Source organism: Carassius carassius, chromosome 46 (assembly GCF_963082965.1).
Source record: "Carassius carassius chromosome 46, fCarCar2.1, whole genome shotgun sequence".
NCBI lineage: Eukaryota > Metazoa > Chordata > Actinopteri > Cypriniformes > Cyprinidae > Carassius > Carassius carassius.
The window spans coordinates 21,990,429-22,011,435 of record NC_081800.1 but is presented as its reverse complement, the minus strand read 5'-3'; the positions used below and the strand labels follow the sequence as shown (position 1 = coordinate 22,011,435).

At 37.6% G+C, this 21,007-nt stretch overlaps 3 protein-coding genes across 10 annotated transcripts; 2 read left to right on the top strand and 1 right to left on the bottom strand.

The window, feature by feature from the left end:
* On the top strand, positions 1-4,657 carry LOC132129516 (transcription factor NF-E2 45 kDa subunit-like). Its single transcript, XM_059541145.1, has 4 exons — positions 1-201; positions 2,021-2,099; positions 2,714-2,845; positions 3,372-4,657. The coding sequence occupies exons 2-4, from the start codon at positions 2,052-2,054 to the stop codon at positions 4,611-4,613; spliced, it is 1,422 nt and encodes a 473-aa protein (XP_059397128.1). The 5' UTR covers positions 1-201; positions 2,021-2,051; the 3' UTR covers positions 4,614-4,657.
* A 288-nt stretch (positions 4,658-4,945) lies between these two features.
* On the bottom strand, positions 4,946-9,866 carry LOC132129786 (heterogeneous nuclear ribonucleoprotein A1-like). 6 transcript variants are annotated; one of them, XR_009428578.1, is made up of 13 exons: positions 9,707-9,866; positions 9,104-9,223; positions 8,699-8,845; positions 8,406-8,616; positions 8,233-8,325; positions 8,043-8,156; positions 7,889-7,960; positions 7,261-7,350; positions 6,652-6,828; positions 6,425-6,562; positions 6,259-6,330; positions 5,118-5,189; positions 4,946-5,034 (listed from the first exon to the last, which is right to left on the bottom strand). XR_009428578.1 is itself a non-coding variant. In XM_059541545.1 (12 exons), the coding sequence occupies exons 1-11, from the start codon at positions 9,716-9,718 to the stop codon at positions 6,269-6,271; spliced, it is 1,233 nt and encodes a 410-aa protein (XP_059397528.1). In that variant the 5' UTR covers positions 9,719-9,866; the 3' UTR covers positions 5,791-6,088; positions 6,259-6,268. The 6 variants fall into 6 exon arrangements, 5 of the variants coding, with proteins under 5 accessions (XP_059397528.1, XP_059397527.1, XP_059397529.1 ...); XM_059541545.1 differs by lacking the exons at positions 4,946-5,034; positions 5,118-5,189 and adding an exon at positions 5,791-6,088 and having other exon boundaries at positions 6,655-6,828; XM_059541544.1 differs by lacking the exons at positions 4,946-5,034; positions 5,118-5,189 and adding an exon at positions 5,791-6,088 and having other exon boundaries at positions 9,707-9,865.
* A 1,410-nt stretch (positions 9,867-11,276) lies between these two features.
* LOC132128850 (chromobox protein homolog 5-like) lies at positions 11,277-20,378 on the top strand. 3 transcript variants are annotated; one of them, XM_059540215.1, is made up of 6 exons: positions 11,277-11,468; positions 12,577-12,627; positions 13,297-13,485; positions 13,771-13,996; positions 18,212-18,312; positions 19,186-20,378. In XM_059540215.1, the coding sequence occupies exons 3-6, from the start codon at positions 13,346-13,348 to the stop codon at positions 19,325-19,327; spliced, it is 609 nt and encodes a 202-aa protein (XP_059396198.1). In that variant the 5' UTR covers positions 11,277-11,468; positions 12,577-12,627; positions 13,297-13,345; the 3' UTR covers positions 19,328-20,378. The 3 variants fall into 3 exon arrangements, with proteins under 3 accessions (XP_059396198.1, XP_059396199.1, XP_059396197.1); XM_059540214.1 differs by having other exon boundaries at positions 11,278-11,468; positions 13,294-13,485; XM_059540216.1 differs by lacking the exon at positions 12,577-12,627 and having other exon boundaries at positions 13,294-13,485.
* The last annotated feature ends 629 nt before the right edge of the window (positions 20,379-21,007 follow it).

Genomic DNA, 21,007 nt, shown 5'->3' with positions numbered 1-21,007 from the left:
TGAGTGGGAGAACGGGTGAATGAGAGAGAAAGACAGGTTGAGCGCACGCACACTTGTAGATCAAAACTAAGAGCATGCAGCAAACTCTTTCACTCTTCAGTTCAACACAGGGGTCAGTGGTTACTGCTCTCAGGATTTTGTGAATATGATATTGTGAAGACTTTTTCATCTGAGCTTAGTGCTTAAGGACATGCTAATAAGGTACAGTTTTTTTCATCTTCTTTGAGGGTTTGTTGTTTCTTCAGTAAATATGGCAGTTGTTGACAGATATTGTACAATTCTGGTTCTCTATCGAATCTGAAAGTTTTTGAGTCATAATTCTTGTCATTAAGTGTCTTTATGAACTAAGGACACATAAAATGTGAAGGGTGTGTAAATTATTATTATTATTTTTTTTTTTTGCTTTAGAAGCTCAATACAGAAGTTGTCAAATATTATAAAAGTGTTACTCCCCCACCCCTAAATTATTGAGGGTTTATAATGAGATCATTTTTACAAGATGTGAATTTTGTTCAAAAAATATTAAAAATGTAAAAAAAAAAAAAATATTTTTAAAATAATTTTATAACTTTTGTTTGGTCTAAATCTTTCTTTATTTTCCATTAGATGCAACACACTGCTGTCATTTTTTGATTATCACAAATATTGTGATAACATGGTTCAGAGTAATGTTTAAAAAGAGAGAGAGAGAGACAAATGTATTAAATAAAGGTAAAAAAAATAAAAGTGGTTTTCTTGCTTACTGTTTGCTCATGTGCACTGGTACAGTGGTTAGTACCACAGCTGATGTTGAAATGGGAGGCCGGTCCCACAGCCCAGTCCCCTCATAATTTCAGAAACTAGTCAAAGGAAATAAGCTAGACATCGCGGTAAAGGCAGGATATATGTTTCTTTACCCTCAATATGACAAAAGGAAAGACGTTTTTTGTTAAATACTGCCAAACCATTGGATGTTTTACAACATTATTGCTGCCGCGTCCTGTCAAACGTTTACATGACAGTTCAATCAGGCGGTGCATATATATTTACAATTAGCTAAAAACTGCTCTTGAATTATATAACATTTTCTAAATTATATTACATTTTCATTCTTTTGTATAATTGTTCATTTGAATTAAAAAGATAAGTTTTTCTCATTCTTACACTTGCAAATAGTAACAATGACATTTCGAATGTAAAATTATTATTGTAGCTGCATAGTTTTTACTGTAAAAAAAGTCCAATTTAACAGGAAACCAACATTAAAGTTTAAAACGGATGTTGTGTATAAAAGGCTTTAATATAGCACCACAAAAAAAGCAAACAATCAGATAAGGAACAAGTTTAATTTGTGTTACACAATGATATAGTTAAACTTAGTGGTAATGAGAATGATTACTAATGCATATTAAGCGTAAATGTAAACTAATTCAGTTATTTTCGACGTGAGGGAGTATGCTGAGAAAGTCTTCCTGACATTCTGTCTGTGGTTAGACCCCTGCCTTCGTTTACTGGAGAGCAGGCTGGCTCCCAAAAGATTGTCTTATCAAGGGTTGACATTACTGTTCACAATGCCAGCTGATAGGACAAATCCAGCCCAACGAAACTTCATGTCCAGTCACACAATATGACAAATGGAGCACATGGGAACGGAAACGTGAAACAGTTTCAAACAAGATATATTCTTATGGTTAATGTAAATTTTTGGCCATTTCAGAGTGACATCATTGTCCGTTTATGGGTGCGTAGAAAGTCAAGTCGGACTAAATTTGTTTTTAAAATTGTTGGCATGCAGTCACAGCTGACCTATATATATATATATATATATATATATATATATATATATATATATATATATATATATCATTATAATGAGAACTGGTTCTCAACTGACTTATCTGTTTAAAGGTTAAATAAAAATAAATAAATATGACCTGTTATGTGAACGCTTGCATTGTTTGTGTCTTTTCCTCTTTATTTTTAACTCTACAAATGCATTTGGCTTTACAAATCAAGTTTCTGATTTCTTTTCATGTTTTAGACTGATTCACTGCATCTGGGGTCTGTCCTGAATGTGTTCAGCAATCAACAGTGTACTTCCCCTGAGGATCAGCTGTGAGGTCAGTATCTTCATGAGAAAAAAAACATTATATATATATTATATTATATATATATATATTATATAATATATATTATATATATATTATATATATATATATATATATAGATAGATATATATATAATTTAGCTGTTTTCCCAGTAAGAAAATATATATTTTTAAATGAATAAATTAATGCTGTAAAATCTATTTGTACCCTGCAAAATATACTTCTTAATACGCTGAATTAGTACTTTCTTGACCTTTTCAGCAAAGAAAAATATTTAAAAACAAACATTTTTTAACAGATATGTAATGTCTTACTTCACTAGGAGACTTTTTACTGGATTCTTAAAACACTTGAAAAAAGAATTAATATATAAAAATACATACACACACACACACACATACATATATATATATATATATACATATATATATATATATATATACACATACACATATATATATATATATACACATACATATATATGCGTGTGTGGTTGAAAACAAGTCTTATGCAGTAAATCTATCTTGTTTCAAGGATTTTAAATAATTATATATTTTAACAAACATTTCAAGACATTTAAATTACAAAAGTACTAAAAATGTATTGCGTACAATACTAATTTAAAGGGACTGGCAAACCCTGGAAGACTGCATGGGGAGGTGTCCACCAATGTCACTGGATTCCGGGCACATCGTTCCCCCCAGCATTTGGAGATGGATGTGGCCTGGCAGGAACTGATGGCCATCACAGAACTTCAGGTGGGTACACTGGAACAACCCACCAAGTTTCCTCTTTTACATGCACAAATGACAAAACTCAAGAAAATGTTTGATTATTTTGTGGCCGGATACAGCCAGTCGTTTTAGAGTCTTAATGAAATGGTGGCCTTATAACATTTTTCTAATGCGGGAATCATTTGTAAACACACACATTGAGCTATGATCTGCAACAATGGGCCAATTGAGTGATGCGAGGATAAAGACAGAGAAAGAGGGTGAGTGCTGTATACAGCCCCCTGCATAGCACAATGACCATCTGTTTCGAACATGAAACCTGAGCGCTCCTAAGTAAGACCTGCATAAGCTACGGGTGGCACTTTCACCCAGGTGGGCTGGTCCTGTAGTTAGCAGATAACTTAATACAACCCTCCTCTGCAGCACAAATCAACTAAAAACCTTCACTTTACTAGTTTTTATTGTAAAATAATTGAATCTGAATCACCTCCAAGGTCAAGTTTGAGTGAAACTGGAAGTTCTTGTTATTAAAGCATTATTTTTGCCACAGGAGTTTGAGGTACCCAATGAGAATCCCTTCGAAGCTATTCCATACCTGTCCATGGAGCCCATGGTTTCTCAAGGGGGGATCGGGATGAGTCAGCCACAGCCAGACTCCATTCCAGCCACTAGTGGTGCCCATTCTGCTGGTGTTTATGAAAACGCATACCCTGAAATGATGCCACCCTATCAGCGTTTGAACCCACACATGGACATGCACTACAGCCTCCCTGTCCCTGGCAGCCACGGTTCCTCAAGAATGCTTTCGAACACGCAGGCTCTTCATCCACCTCTCATGAGTCTTTTGGAGCACATGAACATGACGACACGCGGTCATGGAATTGTGAAAGACAGTGTTATCAACCTTCACTGCACAGGACAAATCAAACCGGCTTGTGGAGATGATCTCGAGTCAGATTCCGGTTTGTCGCTTGGTTCAAGCCCACCGCTTGCCTCTCCTGAGAATGCAGTGCATGGAGTACCTTCGTACTTACCTGCAGAGGGTACAATGGGCTACATCGAAAGTGAAAGTATGGGGGAGCAATATCACATGCGGCCAAGTTTGCTTGGGTCTGTGGACTACCAGCAGTCTTACAGTTCATACCCTGGAACTTCTTATACCACAGCTGCAAACATGCAACCCATCAACCAGCAGACTTACCAGCCAATTGCATCAATGAAACAACCAGTTTTACCCACAGCTCTGCATGATCTACAACTGAACAGCTCAGGTTTAACAAGACTGGGGTCATATCAATCTATGTACCCAAAGCAAAAGTCCAGCAGTGTTCCTGTACCCCTGAGCAGAGATGAGCGGCGAGCCCACGCTCTCAAAATCCCATTCTCACTGCAAAAGATAGTGAACCTACCGGTGGATGACTTCAATGAGCTGTTGACCCAATTCACACTGAACGACGCTCAGCTGGCACTTGTGAGGGACATTCGCAGACGTGGGAAGAACAAAGTGGCTGCTCAGAACTGCCGCAAACGGAAGATGGAGAACATAGTGCATTTAGAAAACGAGTTGGGACAGCTTCGAGGCCAAAGAGAACATTTAACCAGAGAGAGACTGGAGTTTCAGCAAAACCTTGCCATTATCAAGTGTCGGCTCTCAGATCTTTACACCCAAGTGTTTTCACAGCTTCGTGATGAGGAGGGACAGCCTTATTCAGTTGATGAGTATTCACTACAACAAACTAATGATGGCAACATTTACTTGGTGCCGCGGAATACAGCCCTGGAGGGTGAATGAACTGATTTTTTTAAGTGACCCATAGATGGACAACTAAATTCATTTGGTTCCTACAACTATGAACAATGAATTATCTACTTCCAATAAATGGTCATGAATGGATAAAGACTTTAATCACTTAAGATATCAACTTTTTTTTTTGCCAAAGTAGTGTGGACTGTATAACTACAAAAATTGCAAAGAGCTTTAAGAAAACACTTCCAAACTTGTTAGGCTATGCAAAGCTTATTTGCCTAAACACTTTTGTACATTAAAACATTGGTCTAAAACAGAATCAGTATTATGTCCAACAGACAAACATTTTCAGTAAATGAGTTCTACACAAGACAGGATCACAATTTCTTGCATAAAATTTTATTGGTAAAAAAAGGGTAAGAAAATAATTTGCAATAAAATAAGTCTCTTCAGCTCCATTTTGGTCCTATAAAAAAAAAAAAAAAAGGAAAAAAGTAAACGCTTAAATTTGGAATTGTAAACGAGATCTTGCATTAAAATAGCAAGTACCTTTTATCATTTCACCAGTTTAGAAAGACAAATGCCTTTTCATGTCAAGAGATGATTTTCACTTGTCAGATCCTAAAAAAAAAAAAAAAAAAAGCATAACATGGTCAGCACGTAAAATATAGAAATCAGGAAAAACCAGTGGGCATGCATTAAAAAGGGTTTAAAAGTTCTACAAAATCTTGTGCACCAAACTATGCTGACTGCAGTTACTTCCCTTGAAACACACACACACTGAAGGGGAAGTTGACATTAACTGTACAGCTTCTGCTAATAAAATTGTTTTACAATTAGCAGCGGTAGTTGAGAAGTCTGTTCTTACCTACAGGAGTTCTAAAAGCGCTGCCTGCTAGTCTTTGAGTGGCGCCCTGTACTCCCTGCTTCTTCACAGGGCGATGATCTTGCTACTCCTTTCTCAGTTTGCTCCCATGGCTAGACTGATTTGCAGCCACACTACGCTAAGCATTTGCTTTAAACAGCCTATGCTTTTTTCTTAAACCAGTTTTGACCATTTACCTTATGTAAACTTTAGAGAACAAGTTTATAGTTATTAAGAGCCAGAAGACAGTCTTTAGTTTACTTTCTACTTAAAAGGCTTTAAGGAGCTCCCATAAATGTTAGTGTACTACACTAAAACCCCCAGAAAACATGACTAAAACGCACAGCTTTTTTAAAAAAACAAAAACAAAGGATGTTTTATTTCACCTTGATTAGTTACATAAAAAAAAAAAAAATCCATAAAGACTCAAAATAATTCTACATAAAACCTCATTGGAATGCTTTTTCCATAGACAATATAAAATAAGTCTGCATGACGACAAGTTCATGATGTCCCACACATGATAGCGCTACTGTACACTTCTTCTGGTGGCAGCTGTAAATCTGCCAAACCTGTTTGGCTGAGCAGATCTAGGGATGTAAACCTGCATCTGCCCTGTCACTTCTCTCGCTCTCCTCTCCTAAAGCACTCAGTCCTGTTGAACAATATGAACAACAAATGTTAAGCTGCACACTACCTGAGGTTTGTTTCTACACCAGATGTACAGCAAGGTTATAGTATAGCAATGAGCATTCAGTCCAAGACTATATATTGGGATTGTTAATCTGTAAAACAAGCCATCTGTAAATTAATTTTAAAACAAACCTTTCTGAACTCAAAACCGTCTGCCACCAGAGCCACCTCCATATCCACCACCAGATCCACCACCATAGCCACCTAAAACAGATCTCATGTAATTTAGATTAAGTTGTTTATAAAAAGGAGACTTAAACCAAAAGGGAAATGTAAAAGGCTATTATTAAGAACTCACCACCATAGGGGCCACTGTTTCTTCCTCCACCACCTCCAAAGTTCCCTTTCATGGGTCCATAGTTGGACTGCTGGCTGTTATAGTTGCCAAAGTCATTGTAGTTACCACCTCCGCCGCCGCCACCACCTCCAAAGTTGCCTATTGATATTTAAAAACCACATACCTGGTTACTGCTGACAATTCAAGTTATTTGTATGGACTAAGAATTCAGCCTGGCATCTACTCACCACCTCCAAAGTTTCCATTGCCATTGTTGTAATTGTCATTATAGCCACCACTGCCATTGCCGCCGCCACCACCACCACCATAACCACCGCCTTGGTTGCCATAACCATGTCCTCCTCCACCACCACCTCCATATCCACGGTTTCCACCATAGTTACCAGGACCACCACCATAACCACCTGGAGAAAGCAACAGGAATAAAAAGTTAAAGGGGTCCTATTATGCTCTTTTACAAAGTCTAGATTTTGTTTTGGTGTACTAAAACATGTGCTCTTTTTTTTATTTTTTTTATTACAATTTCTCTCTACCCAGTCTGGCACAAACGGCTCGATTAGTTCTGGGTTTGAGCCAGATTCAGACCCAGAGAATATGGGACAAGAGGATCGCTCAGAACCTTTGCACGCACAGATATTGAAAGACATTCGTGGCAACTTTATTTTTGGCTAAAATGACATTTTATATTGGAATGAAACTTTACATTTTATAACCTCTTAAATAACTGCACTTACCACATACAGATGCATGTAACTAATATGTAGTTTGTTCCTTAAATTATAACATTAATTGTAGTGAGAATTATACGGTTTAAATTAAATTTATAAAAAAGGTACCATAGTCCGTTGGCAGCATATTTGCAAATTCTTTCTCTGCTGTTGGAGTGGTAGAGATTGAGGTTTCCCTGGTGACAGCTGTACATAAAGCTAACAAACATTACATGCAAGATGACATCCAAATCTTCTAAAAACTGCCGGTTTCCTTCAGAAATAGTTATAAAACACCCATATGGGTTTCAATTTTGAAACATACAGGGCTCATGTTTATTCTACAAAATCAACGCCTTTTAGAAAATCTATGTGGCGAGCACAACAAATAAGTCAATGTATGGGAAACGATATGGTCTCAATCGAAGTGTAAATTCTGCAGATTTTATAGTGGTCCAGCAATTTATAAAGACTTCAACATAAGTTATTAATGTGTAGGTGTAATAACTTGAAGCTACAGCAGCACTTCGGAGTCATTGCCTGATGCACTCAAAGCGTTCTAACCAGGACCTCACCCCTCCCCACCCCCATACCACTTGAATTTACATAGGCAGGAATTATTTTAAATTATATTCTAATGGTCCGCTTTGTGACATTAACACCGACTATAATTCAAAAGTCATAATAGGCCCCCTGTAGCATTAACAGAACACTTTACTAAATTATACTTTTAAAGAACTAAGAAACCACTGTATACCATCTCCGCCGCCAAATCCATTGTTGTAGCAGTCACCTCCATAACCACCTCCACCTCCACCACTTCTGCCTCCTGAGAAAGATTGTGAAAAATTGCTGTCAAAACAAACTTCAATTGACCATTTAAACACTTCAACATCCACTCAGGCACATACCTCTTCCAAAATATCCATCACGGTTGCCGCCCCCATTGCCTCCAAAGTCATTGTTGTAGCCGCCATTATTGCCATATCTGTTGAAGTTTCCACCTCCTCCTCCACCACCACGGCCTACAGATTAAAATGTTAGTCTTATACAACCAAGCACGTTAAAATAGAAAAAAAAAAAAAACATTTAACCACTTGCCTCTCATGTTCATGCCAGTGTTTTGCATCTCTTGTTTAGACAGAGCTTTTCTGACTTCACAGTTGTGCCCATTCACAGTGTGGTATTTTTGAACTAAGGGGAAGATATACCAGTGTTAATTTATATATACATAAAAAAAACCTTACAAGTGACACTGGATTGATAGCACTTACTGACGATACGATCAACGGCGTCATGGTCATCAAACGTAACAAAGGCAAAGCCTCTTTTGTTTCCGGTCTTGTGGTCAACCATAATCTCAATGGCCTCAAGTTTGCCAAACTCTTTGAAGTAATCACGAAGATGGTGCTCCTCAGTGTCATCCTTAATGCCACCCACAAAGATCTTCTTCACAGTTGTGTGAGCAAATGGCTTGTTGGAGTCCTGAAACCAATGCATGCAGTTAGGCATCTGCAATCTTTCAAAAAGGCTTTGCATTACAAAGGATTGGGGTGTTAATGCTTACCTCTCGAGACACGGCTCGTTTAGGCTCCACAAGCCTACCGTCGACCTTGTGGGGTCGTGCATCCATAGCAGCGTCGACCTCACACATGTTGGAATAAGTGACAAACCCAAAGCCTCTGGAGCGTTTGGTGTTTGGATCCTTCATCACCTACAGCAGCACATAAACAAGAATAAGGGTTAAAAGCACCCATGGCAAGGGGGGTCCGATCACAACCCCCAGCTCTGACCTACCTCAGTGATTTTGCAAATCACAACAAACACCCCATTATGTGATTTTGATGGGGCCCCATAGCAAATTCAGTGCACAGGGCCCAGAATTCATAGCGATGGCCCTGATACTTCGTGTTGGATTATGGGTAGACAATCCATATAGTACACCACTGTAGATAAGACATTAGGAACTTACCACACAATCCGTCAAGGTGCCCCATTGCTCAAAATATTCCCGCAAACTATCGTCTGTGGTTTCAAAGCTGAGCCCTCCAATGAAGAGCTTCCGCAGCTGCTCAGGCTCACGTGGCTGGCCCTGAAAACATATCAACCCTTACAACTCGGTACCATTGAAACAGTAAGTACATCGTGCGTATTATTCTACAGCGGATATTAAACTTAATTCATTCGAGAAGCATCGCGAAACCCGGAGGAAACAGGCTCTATTTGGGGGGAGGTGAACGAACACCTCCGCCATGTTGGTGCCTGACAATGCGGCCCACTTATTAACAGCAACTTTGTTTCAGTAAAACAATCGAGATAATAAATTAAAGCAAACTATCCGAGTTATATCCAGTAACTAGTTAAAACAAAGAAAATGCATTTTTTAAGAACACGACCTTCTATGCAAGCACGCAGCCTGTGTGTGCACAGGGAGTTAAAATGGCGGGTGAACACGCTATTTGCATTAACAAAGAACTACGAAGGAGATCCGAGTTAAATCAGAAAACGTTCAGCACATTACGGTTACATAGCTTTTATGAAACAAAACGAAATACGTTTTTTAAAACCAACCTACCTCTTTGGACATCCTACCGACTATTTCTGACCGTGCTGCGCCACACACACACTCGTCGGTGAGACTGTGAGAACTGAAGGGAGATAATATAAATAGCTGGGGTAAACACAGTCCCCGCCTACTGCGGACGCTGATTGGTTTACATTTCCCGCTAACGCTTTTGTTGTGCGTTTAGAGGATACCTGATTGGCTGACACTCAAGTCAATCCCTGGAACGGTACTTTTCTCGAAAATGTTTTTTTCTCATACATTTATAAAACCATTGTTTTTATAAAAACTATAAAAAGCCTTTATATATATATATATATATATATATATATATATATATATATATATATATATATATATATATATATATATTCTCGAGGTCGGACATCCGGGACTTTTACTCCCATAATGCACTGCGCGCGCATAGCAACCGCGGCGAAGGGTAAAACAAACAAGTGCTCGCCATTAAGCAACACGAAGCGGAAGACAAATGAGCGCAGATATGTCGAGAAACTGCCGAGAATCATGCCTAAAAAATTAGCAATGATTCGGCAAATCAAAGAATAACAAAATAATACCACTGCAGAGATGGCCACTCAATTTTCTGTTGCTATGTTATGACATTGCTATGCATAATGGTCGGCAGCTCTACACTGATAAGCAACAATGAAATGCACTAGTTGTGTGGGGAATAAGATACGTTTCTGCAGTTAGTCTATTTTTGCTTTTTTGAAAAAACCGTGTCCCTCACTGACACTGTACAAGCTGTGCCACTGACAGACTGAGCTCATTACAGCCATTGTGTAACACAGTGCTTTTGAATAAACATTTTTTTTTTCTAAATGAACAGTTAATGTAATCGACGCTTGATGGGTATTTAAACATGACTGCAATATGTCTGGATACTCGAGCCTGGGCCATGCCTTTGGGTTGTTCTCCCAGGACTCAGCTGGATGTCGATAGGGACAAGATTGTAACGTTAAACCTACAAGCGACAGCTTTCTGTGGTACCTGGTCAATGCAGGCGCAAGTAGACTTTCTATATATTGATAAGACATTCTGTAATAGAAGAAAGAAGATCTGTATTTGTATAGCTGCTAGCGCCTTTCACATACATGTAACGTTAGCTAACGTTAGTCACAAAGAGCTTTACATGAGTGTTTTATTATTACATTCACTTCACTTCTCACCACAGACATACATTCGCATAAACAGATATCATTCATCATTAATACAAAGTAGTCCGTTAGTATCCATAACTGACATAATCCACAACAAAACTTCTGTGAATAGATACCTTTTTGATTTTCCTCGGGCTTTGCCTTGATTGCCTTCGGTTTGTTTTACCCTTCAAACACGGCGGCGGCTTGTTGCTATGCAGGTCACATGATTTGTGACGTAACGCCGACCAAGAGAATATATATATATATATATATATATATTCATATTCGCTATCACGTTCAAGCCTTATGCAGAGGCACTCACGCATACCTTTCTTCGAAAATATGTATTTTTCTAAAAATGTGTGAAAAAATGTTGATATTTTTAAAATATCTGAAACATCCTGCAAAATCTGCTGTTTTAGGTGGCGGTGTGATGCGTGAGGCCGTTTTTGGCGCGAGAGCGGCTCGCGCAGGCGCACGCTGATTGGCTGGACGCGCCTCTGGACGGATGCGTGCGCGAGAGGCAGCGAACTCCTGTGTGCAGGGAAAAAGCCGCCGCCGCCTCAGCCTCTTTATCCAACACGAATAAGAAAACATCGAAAAATATCTCAGTAAGTATACAGTAAGCATCCACATTAATGTCAGAATGTTATTGTAGACTCCCCTTGCACTTGGAATGATTTAATCCGTCAGCGCTACGCTTTAACATGATAGGATCAGGTGAAATCTGTTCGGCTCGGCCCGCGCTGTTGCTAAGGAAAGCCTGACCGCGTTAGCGCGCACGACGATAGTATTCAAATAAACGCGAAAAAGCGCACGAATACTTTGCCTTGCGGTGGTCAGACACAGAGAGCCGAATAAAGATGTAGCGCGTTTATGCTAATTTAGTAAAATTAGTCTGTTATCACGTGCGTCTGGATACCATTGAGCCTTGTTTATTGTTTTTGTTGGCATTGGCTAGTTGTACGTAAGCACAACAACAGCAAACACGTGAATATATTTTTCTAACCTTGTGATTTCTCTAACTGTTTTTGTTCTGTTGCTATTTATTTCAGAATGAACTCATAGCGAGGCAAGCAGTAGCAATCAAAGGGACTACTGTAGCTAAATGTTAGCAGTACAGCTAGCACTGCATTTAAATCCGTTTATGATGTGAATTGTGTTATGTATTTAGGAATAAATGCATTATGAGTTAAATAGCATATGGCATGCGATGTAGAAGTAAAAAAACGTGAGAGTCGTGCAGATCTATTCAGTGTTTTCACATTTTTTGGCCTTGCTCGCCAAGATCCTTCATGACATTAAGATAAGAACACATAACGTTAGCTGGTTTATAGCATCTCTAGTGCAAAATTGATTGAAGATGTATATTGGTTAATGAATATAGGTTCTGCATCCAGATGTAACTGCTTGTTTTGAATGTATTCTGACTGCATGCATTGTTGTTTCTTTGGCTTTGATAACAGTATGTGTGTGCACTAACAAGTAAACATCTTTTGGAGTTCATTGATTCTTCTCATTATTATTATGCATATAACTTATGCTTTAAGATAACTTTGCAGTTCCTCACATCAAAGGCATGTTGATCTTTTGTGTGTCTATTTTTAAGAGTCCTTCAGTATTATTTATTAGAGCAGTGTGTGTGTGTTTGCATGTTTATTGATATACATTTAGGTTATATTTGAGTGCAGTAAGGTTTCAATTTATTGTATTTTTTAGGGGAGCTCTGAATGGTGTAATCTCTGCACTTCCTCCAATAGAGTACCATAGGTGAGTGTCGAAATATAAATATTGACTGTTGTCATTGCGGTTAAGGTAAACAATGTTTAACCGTAAGTTGTAAGATTGCGCTCATACCGTCCAGCATTTTCACTGTATAGACATATTAATGCCATATAATATAGGTAATACTTACACCAGTGAAGTTTCATGGTTTTAAGTGCATAGCAGAAACTAATTCTAACTAATTTCTTAAGTAAACATTGTCCCTTGTCTTCAGGCAACTATAAAGTGAACAGTAATAAAATATAACTGAAGAGACAAATTACAAGTAAAGACAATTGAAGTGAGCTTTTTTTTAATACAATTTTAACAGTACTATCATATTGTAAGTGTGAGTTATCCAATCTAAAATAAACAGCAAGCATATGCTTTGCTGTATGAATTAGATATAGTATATTAATACTTACAGTAAAAAGTAATGTAGCCTAAAGCTGAGATTTTCTTGTCAGTATTATTGTATTACTTAACTGACAGCAATAAATATGTCATTTAAACTGCAAGATCTAATGCACACATCTCTTTTGACGTCAGATGTTTATGTGAATCTGCATCTAGTCAAATACACTACTTGCTGAGTTTTTAATTACCCTTTTTGTTTTTGATATGGTAAATGGGCTCTAACTATCCACTTTTTTTGTTTTTGTTTTTCTCCAGTAGGAGCCACACAGGTCACATTTGTTCATAGGAAAGACATTCAGAATCAGCCATGGGCAAGAAGAACCAGAACCGTGAAGATGATGAGGCTGCTTCCTCAGAGGAGGAAGAGTATGTAGTGGAGAAGGTCATGGACAGGCGAGTTGTGAAGGGCCGTGTGGAATATTTCCTGAAGTGGAAAGGCTTTTCAGAGTAAGACTTCATAATACACAAATAGTGTCTAAGCAGTAGTATAGACAGTTTCAACTCAAGAAGATGTGGATGTGTGTTTCTGCATGTAAAAATGCATGACTTTGAAAAACATCTGTAGTTTTACCTTGAAATGAAGTGACTTAAAACAAGTGATTTAAGCTTAACTAGTTTGAAGGACACTCACATTTTTATCATAGTATGTAAACTTCCTAAAGGGCATATCTATGATGTGAGGAAATGCAGAGACTTTGATTTATAATGCATGAATCATGCATTGTTTTGCAGCAAACACAACACATGGGAACCAGAAAAGAACCTGGACTGTCCAGAGCTTATATCAGAGTTCATGAAGACTTATAAAAAGGGAAGCAGTGGAAGCACACCCAGCAGCAAGCCCTCCAGCACAGGCTCTTCCTCGGCCCGTCCCAAAGACAGTAGCAGTAGCACCAGCAAGAGGAAAAACTCAGAGGAAGAGAACGGGAGTGGCAGCAAACCCAAAAAGAAAAAGGAGGTAAGAGCTTAATAAAAAAAGGTTTAACGAGGCCTGGCGGTAAAACGGTATCAATATTTATTGGCAATATACCATCTTCGATAACGATAGAAAAAATGTTTGATATAGCGCACGATAGTTTCACAGTTACTTAATTTAAAGGCACATTATGAGTGAAAAGCAGACCACCAACAGAACAAGCAAACACATGCTGAAATGAGTGCAATACCTCTCTGCGATGAGGAGACTGTGAAAAAAATAAAAAAAGGTACATTAGTCAAATTTTAAATAAAATTTGTATCAAATGCAAACACGGTTCGATATTGGAAAAAAAAATAAGTTTCACTGTACGTTTCATATCGTTTGGTATCGATAATAATTAACTTTTCTTATAACATTTCTTAAAGGGATAATCCACCCCAAAATTAAAATTCTCATTAATCACTCACCCCAGTGTCATTCCAAACCTGTAAAATCTTTGTTAGTCTTCGGAACACAATTTAAAATATTTTGGATGAAAACCGGGAGACTCTTGACTGTCCCATAGACTGCCAAGTAAAATAAACTGTCAAAGTCCAGAAAAGTGTGGAACCATCGTCAGAATAGTCCATCTGCCATCAGTGGTTCAACCGTAACATGAAGCGACGAGAATACTGTTTGTACACAAAGAAAACAAAAATAATGACTTTATTCAACAATTCATCTCCTCCGTCTCTCCCCATGTCACTGTAGTGCCATTTTGGAGAACATGAGTTGGACACAGGTGGTGTACACTCTTCTGTGTCAGCCGCACCACAAGGATAGGTTTTCTGCGTGTATTTATGCTTTGGTTTGAAAGAAAACGGTGCATCAGTGCAGCACGGCTGACACAGAAGAGCGTAAGCTGACTGCGTCCAGCTTTGTCGTATTATTGAATGTAAGTATTCTCGCTGCTTCATAACGTTACGGTTGAACCCAGTGCCGTCGCTCCCTACACGCAGAGTACGCAGTCTGCGTAGGGCACCAACTTCCAGAGGGGGCACCATCACAGTTGCTCAAAAAAAAAAAATAACCTTCCGCCATTCTCCCATCCGCGCTCGCAACCGCTTGCACCTCATGTTTTCGGCTGAATGTTCATAATTGATGGATGAACATATATGTCCGGGTAAAGGACATCAGCAATCCGGCGCAGAGAAAAGAAAACTAAAGAAAGTAAAACAATAAAAAAAAATTAAAAGTTGGCTTGACGTTAGATGTTCCAGAGTCTCAAATTTAGGGACTGTCTCTAAAGTTACATGCGATATTGGTATACACTTTTCTAACGCCAGTAGCATTTGAGGAGAATGACTTACATTCATAAAAACAACTGTAATTGTTCATCTAGATGACAGCTATAAAGCACAATTGAATGGAATGTTGGATATTTATTAAAATAAACTGTAAATTATGCTACTTTTCCACATGGGCTCAAACGCAAATTTGAAACTCAATAGCATTTGAAGAGAAAGACTTGCAGTCATAAAACAATTGTTATGTGTTCATTTAGGTGTCAGCTACAATGCACACCTTATACATTTTTAATATATATTAAAATAAATTATAAATCACTTGGGTAAAAATAGGCCCATTTACCACTTTCAGGCACATTCCTGTGAACATTTTTTTTTTTACGAAAATTACCCATGGTTTTAACAATAACACCGCAAATCATCGTTCTTGTTGCCATGGTAACTGCAAATTAACCATGGTTTTGTTACTTCAAATAATAATTTACAAAGTATTAATATACTGTAATATTTTTTTATGTTGTTGTTGCTATAAAAAAGAGCTAAGCCATCAATAGCCTTCAAAATGACTTAAAATGCATTATATAAAAAACAATTAGGCAATAATGATTGGTTAATAATAAAACTGTTAAAATACATAATGTAAGCAAATACAAAATATACAATTTATGTACGTTATTACAAATGCCTACAAAGGGAGCCAGATGCCATGTAACTGCTGCTGTTACACTTACAGGACAATCAAATCCTTGTTTAGGCTACTGACCAAACATTTAATTCAAATAGTCACTTAATCTTTCATTTTTGGCCACCTTTTTGCTATAGATGACACAGCCTTTATAATTTCTTCAACAAAAAACATGCATATCACAACCCTTACAAAAATAAACCATGGTTTTATCATAGTAAAACTGCTTAATTTCCTTTTGCATGATTTCTTAATGCTTGAGAATTGAATTGAATTGAGACTATAAAATAAATTAGAGTCATAATAAAGTTATAGCCATAGGTAAATGTCGAGAGCTACAATTGTAATTTGAAAATAATACAATTTATTCATTTAGTTTTTTATTTGATTAAAGTTATTTTTTCAACCCTATAGTAGGTTTTTTTTCATCATCATATTTGAGGAAGGGGGGCACAACAATACAATCCTGCTTAGGGCACCCATTTGGCCAGCAGCGGCCCTGGTTGAACCACTGATGGCAGATGGACTGTTCTGACAATGCTTTTCATACTTTTCTGGACCTTGACAGTGTTTTTTTATTTATCTACTGTAATGTTTGAAGAACGACAGACAAAAGACACTCAGTCTTAAATTTTAATCAGAACACCTGTATCACAGGCGCAGCAGCCTAACACTCGCTCGTTTCTCCCGCATTTACCTTATAACTGCTGATGCAGCAAAATAAACAGCAGTAACTATGACTATAAGTCTAGTGTGTTTGCTACACTACATTATTATTAAACAAAGTAGTTAGAACAATGTCAGTCTACATTAAATCGACACATTCTTAGGAAATAGTGGGTTCACAGCGAATTCAGAACTACTTCAGTAAGACAGTAATATGTTTTACCTGGAAACCTTGCACTAGGTTGCACTAGGTATACATCACTTATTAGCAAAAAAACCTTGATATTTGAGCACTCAGTTGAAAATGTACAATCGCACTTACAGGTTGTAGTTCAGAGAGTTAGTGCAAATTAAGAAGATTAGAAGCCAACAAAGATAAAAGCCAAGATCAGAGAAGCAGTCCTTGATAAAATGACATGCTGTTACATCCCCTTTTGTAAAGAAGGGGTATGGGGAATAACATTTAACTGTCAGGGTTTTACTGCGGTCCAATACCAGTGTAAGCAATGAAAACCAGTGCTAAAGGCAAACAACAAGTGAATTGGGCGGCAGTCAAACAAAAGAAATAGTCAAAACAGAACCCTCTAAATAAATTATCAATTCTACACTAACTAAAGAAAAGAATAAAAAATCTTCAGTATCCAAAGAGACCCCTAATATAAGCTTCTGTCACTAGCTCAAACAAAAAGTACAGCAGGTGATGCACGTCCCTTACCTAGTGAATATAACAAAAGAATAAAAATTTATATCAGGTGATATTCTTAGTTTTCCTCTCCTTCCCTCCCCTTTGTATATATACAAATGTCCAACCAAAAGATGTTTAAATGAATGGAGGTCAAACAGCTTTTTGGTAAGGCACCGAACACATGCAGAAATACAACAACAACAGCTTAACCCACAATACACAAAGTTAACAATGGTTAAAAATCACAATAATGAAAAGAATAGCAACAGACAACAAGCAAGACCTCTCTTGCATTGTCAGCGTCTTCCTTTTATAGATCCCGGTATTCACTAGGCGGAGTGAATCAAATGACATCATCGCCTCCAATGATGATTGGCAGGAAGCAGAACCAGTGGTGTAGCACTAAGAAAGTTATAGTAAAGACGATAAAAAGAGAGAGGAGAAAAGAAAACACCACAAAACGGCACCAGCCATAACACATGCACACAACAAAAGGTTCGAATTGTATTTCTGTGGTGTCCTTGAACACAGCATCTTCTCAACATTATGTAAACACACTAATATCGGATGTGTTTGTGGGCAGGTCTGACTCAGTATACCCAGGGACATATATCGGTAACAGACAAAAGATCTGAAATTATGATGACTCTGTCGACTCAATATCTTTATTTATCATGCAGTTTTTTGATTAACAACTTCGCAGATTGTTTTAATTTACATAGGATAGCTATGTTATAAACTGCAAATGAGATATAAAAAAAAAAATACATATGACCTGCTCTTTAACATCTCAACCGATTTGAATCGTCACATATTTGTATTGATTTTCAACTGGCTCACGGTGAACTGTCACATCCCTAAATGTGATGTAAAAATAAAACATATTTTAAGTAATATTATGATTTCTAATTGTTGTCCTTTTTTTTTTTTAGGATGAGATCCTTGTAGCAAGAGGGTTTGAGCGAGGCCTGGAGCCTGAGAAGATTATTGGAGCAACAGACTCCTGTGGAGACCTTATGTTCCTTATGAAGTGGTGAGTACAGCAGCTCTTTACATATCAGGAGCAATTTATTTTAATGAAACGCCTTAATCGAGCTTAGAAACACACTGGAACCAAAGCCACAAGTCTGACCAGATTCTAGTTAGAATAACAATGAGTGCTTGATTGGATCACCCGGGATGGATGTTAGCACAATATTCTTGTTTCTTTGTCTTCACTTTGCTCACATTCAGAGTCAAAACTCAGGGCTGTTATGCGTTCTACAGGCTGGCAGTTTCTGAGCAGTTCACAATCAATGGATACCACACATTTATGCTAAGAGAACACCAATACTGTTGATGAATTGTGACCGTATGTTTATATTAGTGTATTAGCAAGGTCTGATTTTTTTTCTATCTATTGGTACATTAGTACATAAACTTACAGTACAGAAATGCCTTGATTATTTTAGTCTGAATGTTACACTCTTTTGCAGTTGAATGTAAGCCCCAATCTGTTTAATTGAGTAAAAGAATCATAGTTACATGATTTATTTTGAGATTGTGTATGTTTCTTCAGTGTTCATTTTATTTGTGGAGATCTTAAAAGGTGTTGAAGTATTAAATCTGGTACCATCATGTTTATGATGGTACCAAAGGCAAATGTGAAGAAAATCAATGCCTACAGCTTTAGCAGTTTGAACCGCTGTAGTATCTAGAGGTTATTCAGTCATCAGGTCTTTTACATATAGAGATCTGTTTAATTCTGTTTAAGCTTTAAGAAGCTTTAACTAACAAGTTAAGTTTATTTGAAGATTTTAATGTCACAGTTTCAATTAGAACTGGAGCAAATGCAGATATATAACATTGTGCAATTGTCCACTTAATACAAATTTGTCTTTTCTTTGTGGCTGATGTCATTCCACAGGAAAGACTCTGACGAGGCAGACCTTGTACTTGCAAAGGAAGCCAATCACAAGTGCCCACAGATCGTCATTGCGTTCTACGAGGAGCGTCTGACCTGGCACGAAGACGGCGACAAGAAGGAAAAGAGTGTCACTCCGGTTTAAAGGACAGAGGGGGGAGGAAAGACGCTGAGTCCTCCAAACCTTGTCCCCTTTGTCACACTGGTGACACTCTCATAGCCAACCTTAACGGACCATTTAGTAAAAAAACAGCCAGCGAGCAATGGAGGTTACTGCCCACCATGACAACCTCCGTCCACCCTTCATGAAAAAGCATCTCTCACCAGACAAACCGAAAGGCCATGGCGAACAGCGTCTGCAGCAGAGCGGTGGAATGTGATCTCTTTTCTCTTACTCTCTCTGATCTTCCTTCTATTTTGTCATAATTTGTGTATTTGTGCTCCTACAACTATGTTCTTATGATGTGTTGTGTGCTAGTGTAGATGTGAAATGATGAAAACCTGTACATGTCTAACTTTTAACTTTTATTCACACAGTTGATTTTGTAGCGGTGCTGGACATGACTGAGAATATCAGTTGTGTTTGCGTTTAACATCTATAACGCTGGATAAAGACGTGACACTGTTGGTTTTACTTAAAGCTGTCACCCTCTCTTCAGATTTCTTTTTTTTTTTTTTAAATCAGGTAGAATTAATTTGGCTGTATTGCAATTTTTAACTGTAATAATGACCCTTGTGGGCCAGAGTCCTGTGATTTTTAGTTTTTTGGTTTCTGATTGTCAGTAAAGCCTCAAAGGAACTAGACATTATAATCGCTTTCCCCATATTAAAATTAGAACATTGACACATTCTCTATCTAATGTCTTTAGAAAATTCTCCTACTTTCAGAACAGGCCCTTTTAACCACTCTTACCTTTGAACTTGTCACTGTTGCTTGCAGGAGGGCAGACAATCTTCATGTGAGTGTGTAATGGTACATTTTTAGCTGTTTGTACACACTTTGTCCATGATATTCATTTTACTCCACAAGTTTAACTGATATACTCCCTCTTGTGGCTGATTTGATGAACACATTCCCTGTTTGACCTCATGAACTCAGAGCTGTTCTCATTCACATGGTAGTTTAAGCATATGTTGGGTTCTTATTACTTTTTTAACCTAGAGTTGACTCAATAAAATGGTGTTTATCAAGGTTACATGACTGTACTAGAGTTTTGTGCTCTGTATTGCTTTTTTTGTGTGCTTTGCAAAGCCACTGAACAAAAGCTATTCCTTCGAGATCATTTACAACAGGGAAAGGTTTAGTTTGAGTTGTTTGTAATAAGGGGAAACGTTTTTAAACCAGGATGAAAGTGTAGTTCCATTTTTGTTATTATTACAAAAGGGGATGGACCTATTGTAATGATCATGATCATTTATACTCGTGACTCCGTTTTAGCTGTTGTTTTAAAATGTACAACAATAGTAGTCTTTGCTATGTTAAATGCAAAGACTTTTTAATTTCCTGTATCATACTGTAGTGAATCAAGTTTTCAACACTAACAGTTGAACGTTTCTTGAAACCTGGCTTTTTTTAATTGAGTCCAAATAAATTTCATTGTAGTGCTGAGATTATGAAGTTTCACTCTATGCAATGTTTGTGAAAAAACTATATAAAATGATTTATTTTAACACATCAGATATGCACCATTCCATTTAGTCCAGTTGTCATTGCAGTTTCCTGGAAAGCAGGGCTGATGTGCACCAGCAGATGTCATAATGGAGCAAGTCGTGCCTGTTTGTACTGATAAAAAAAAAATATATACCATAAAAGCTGCATAGGATT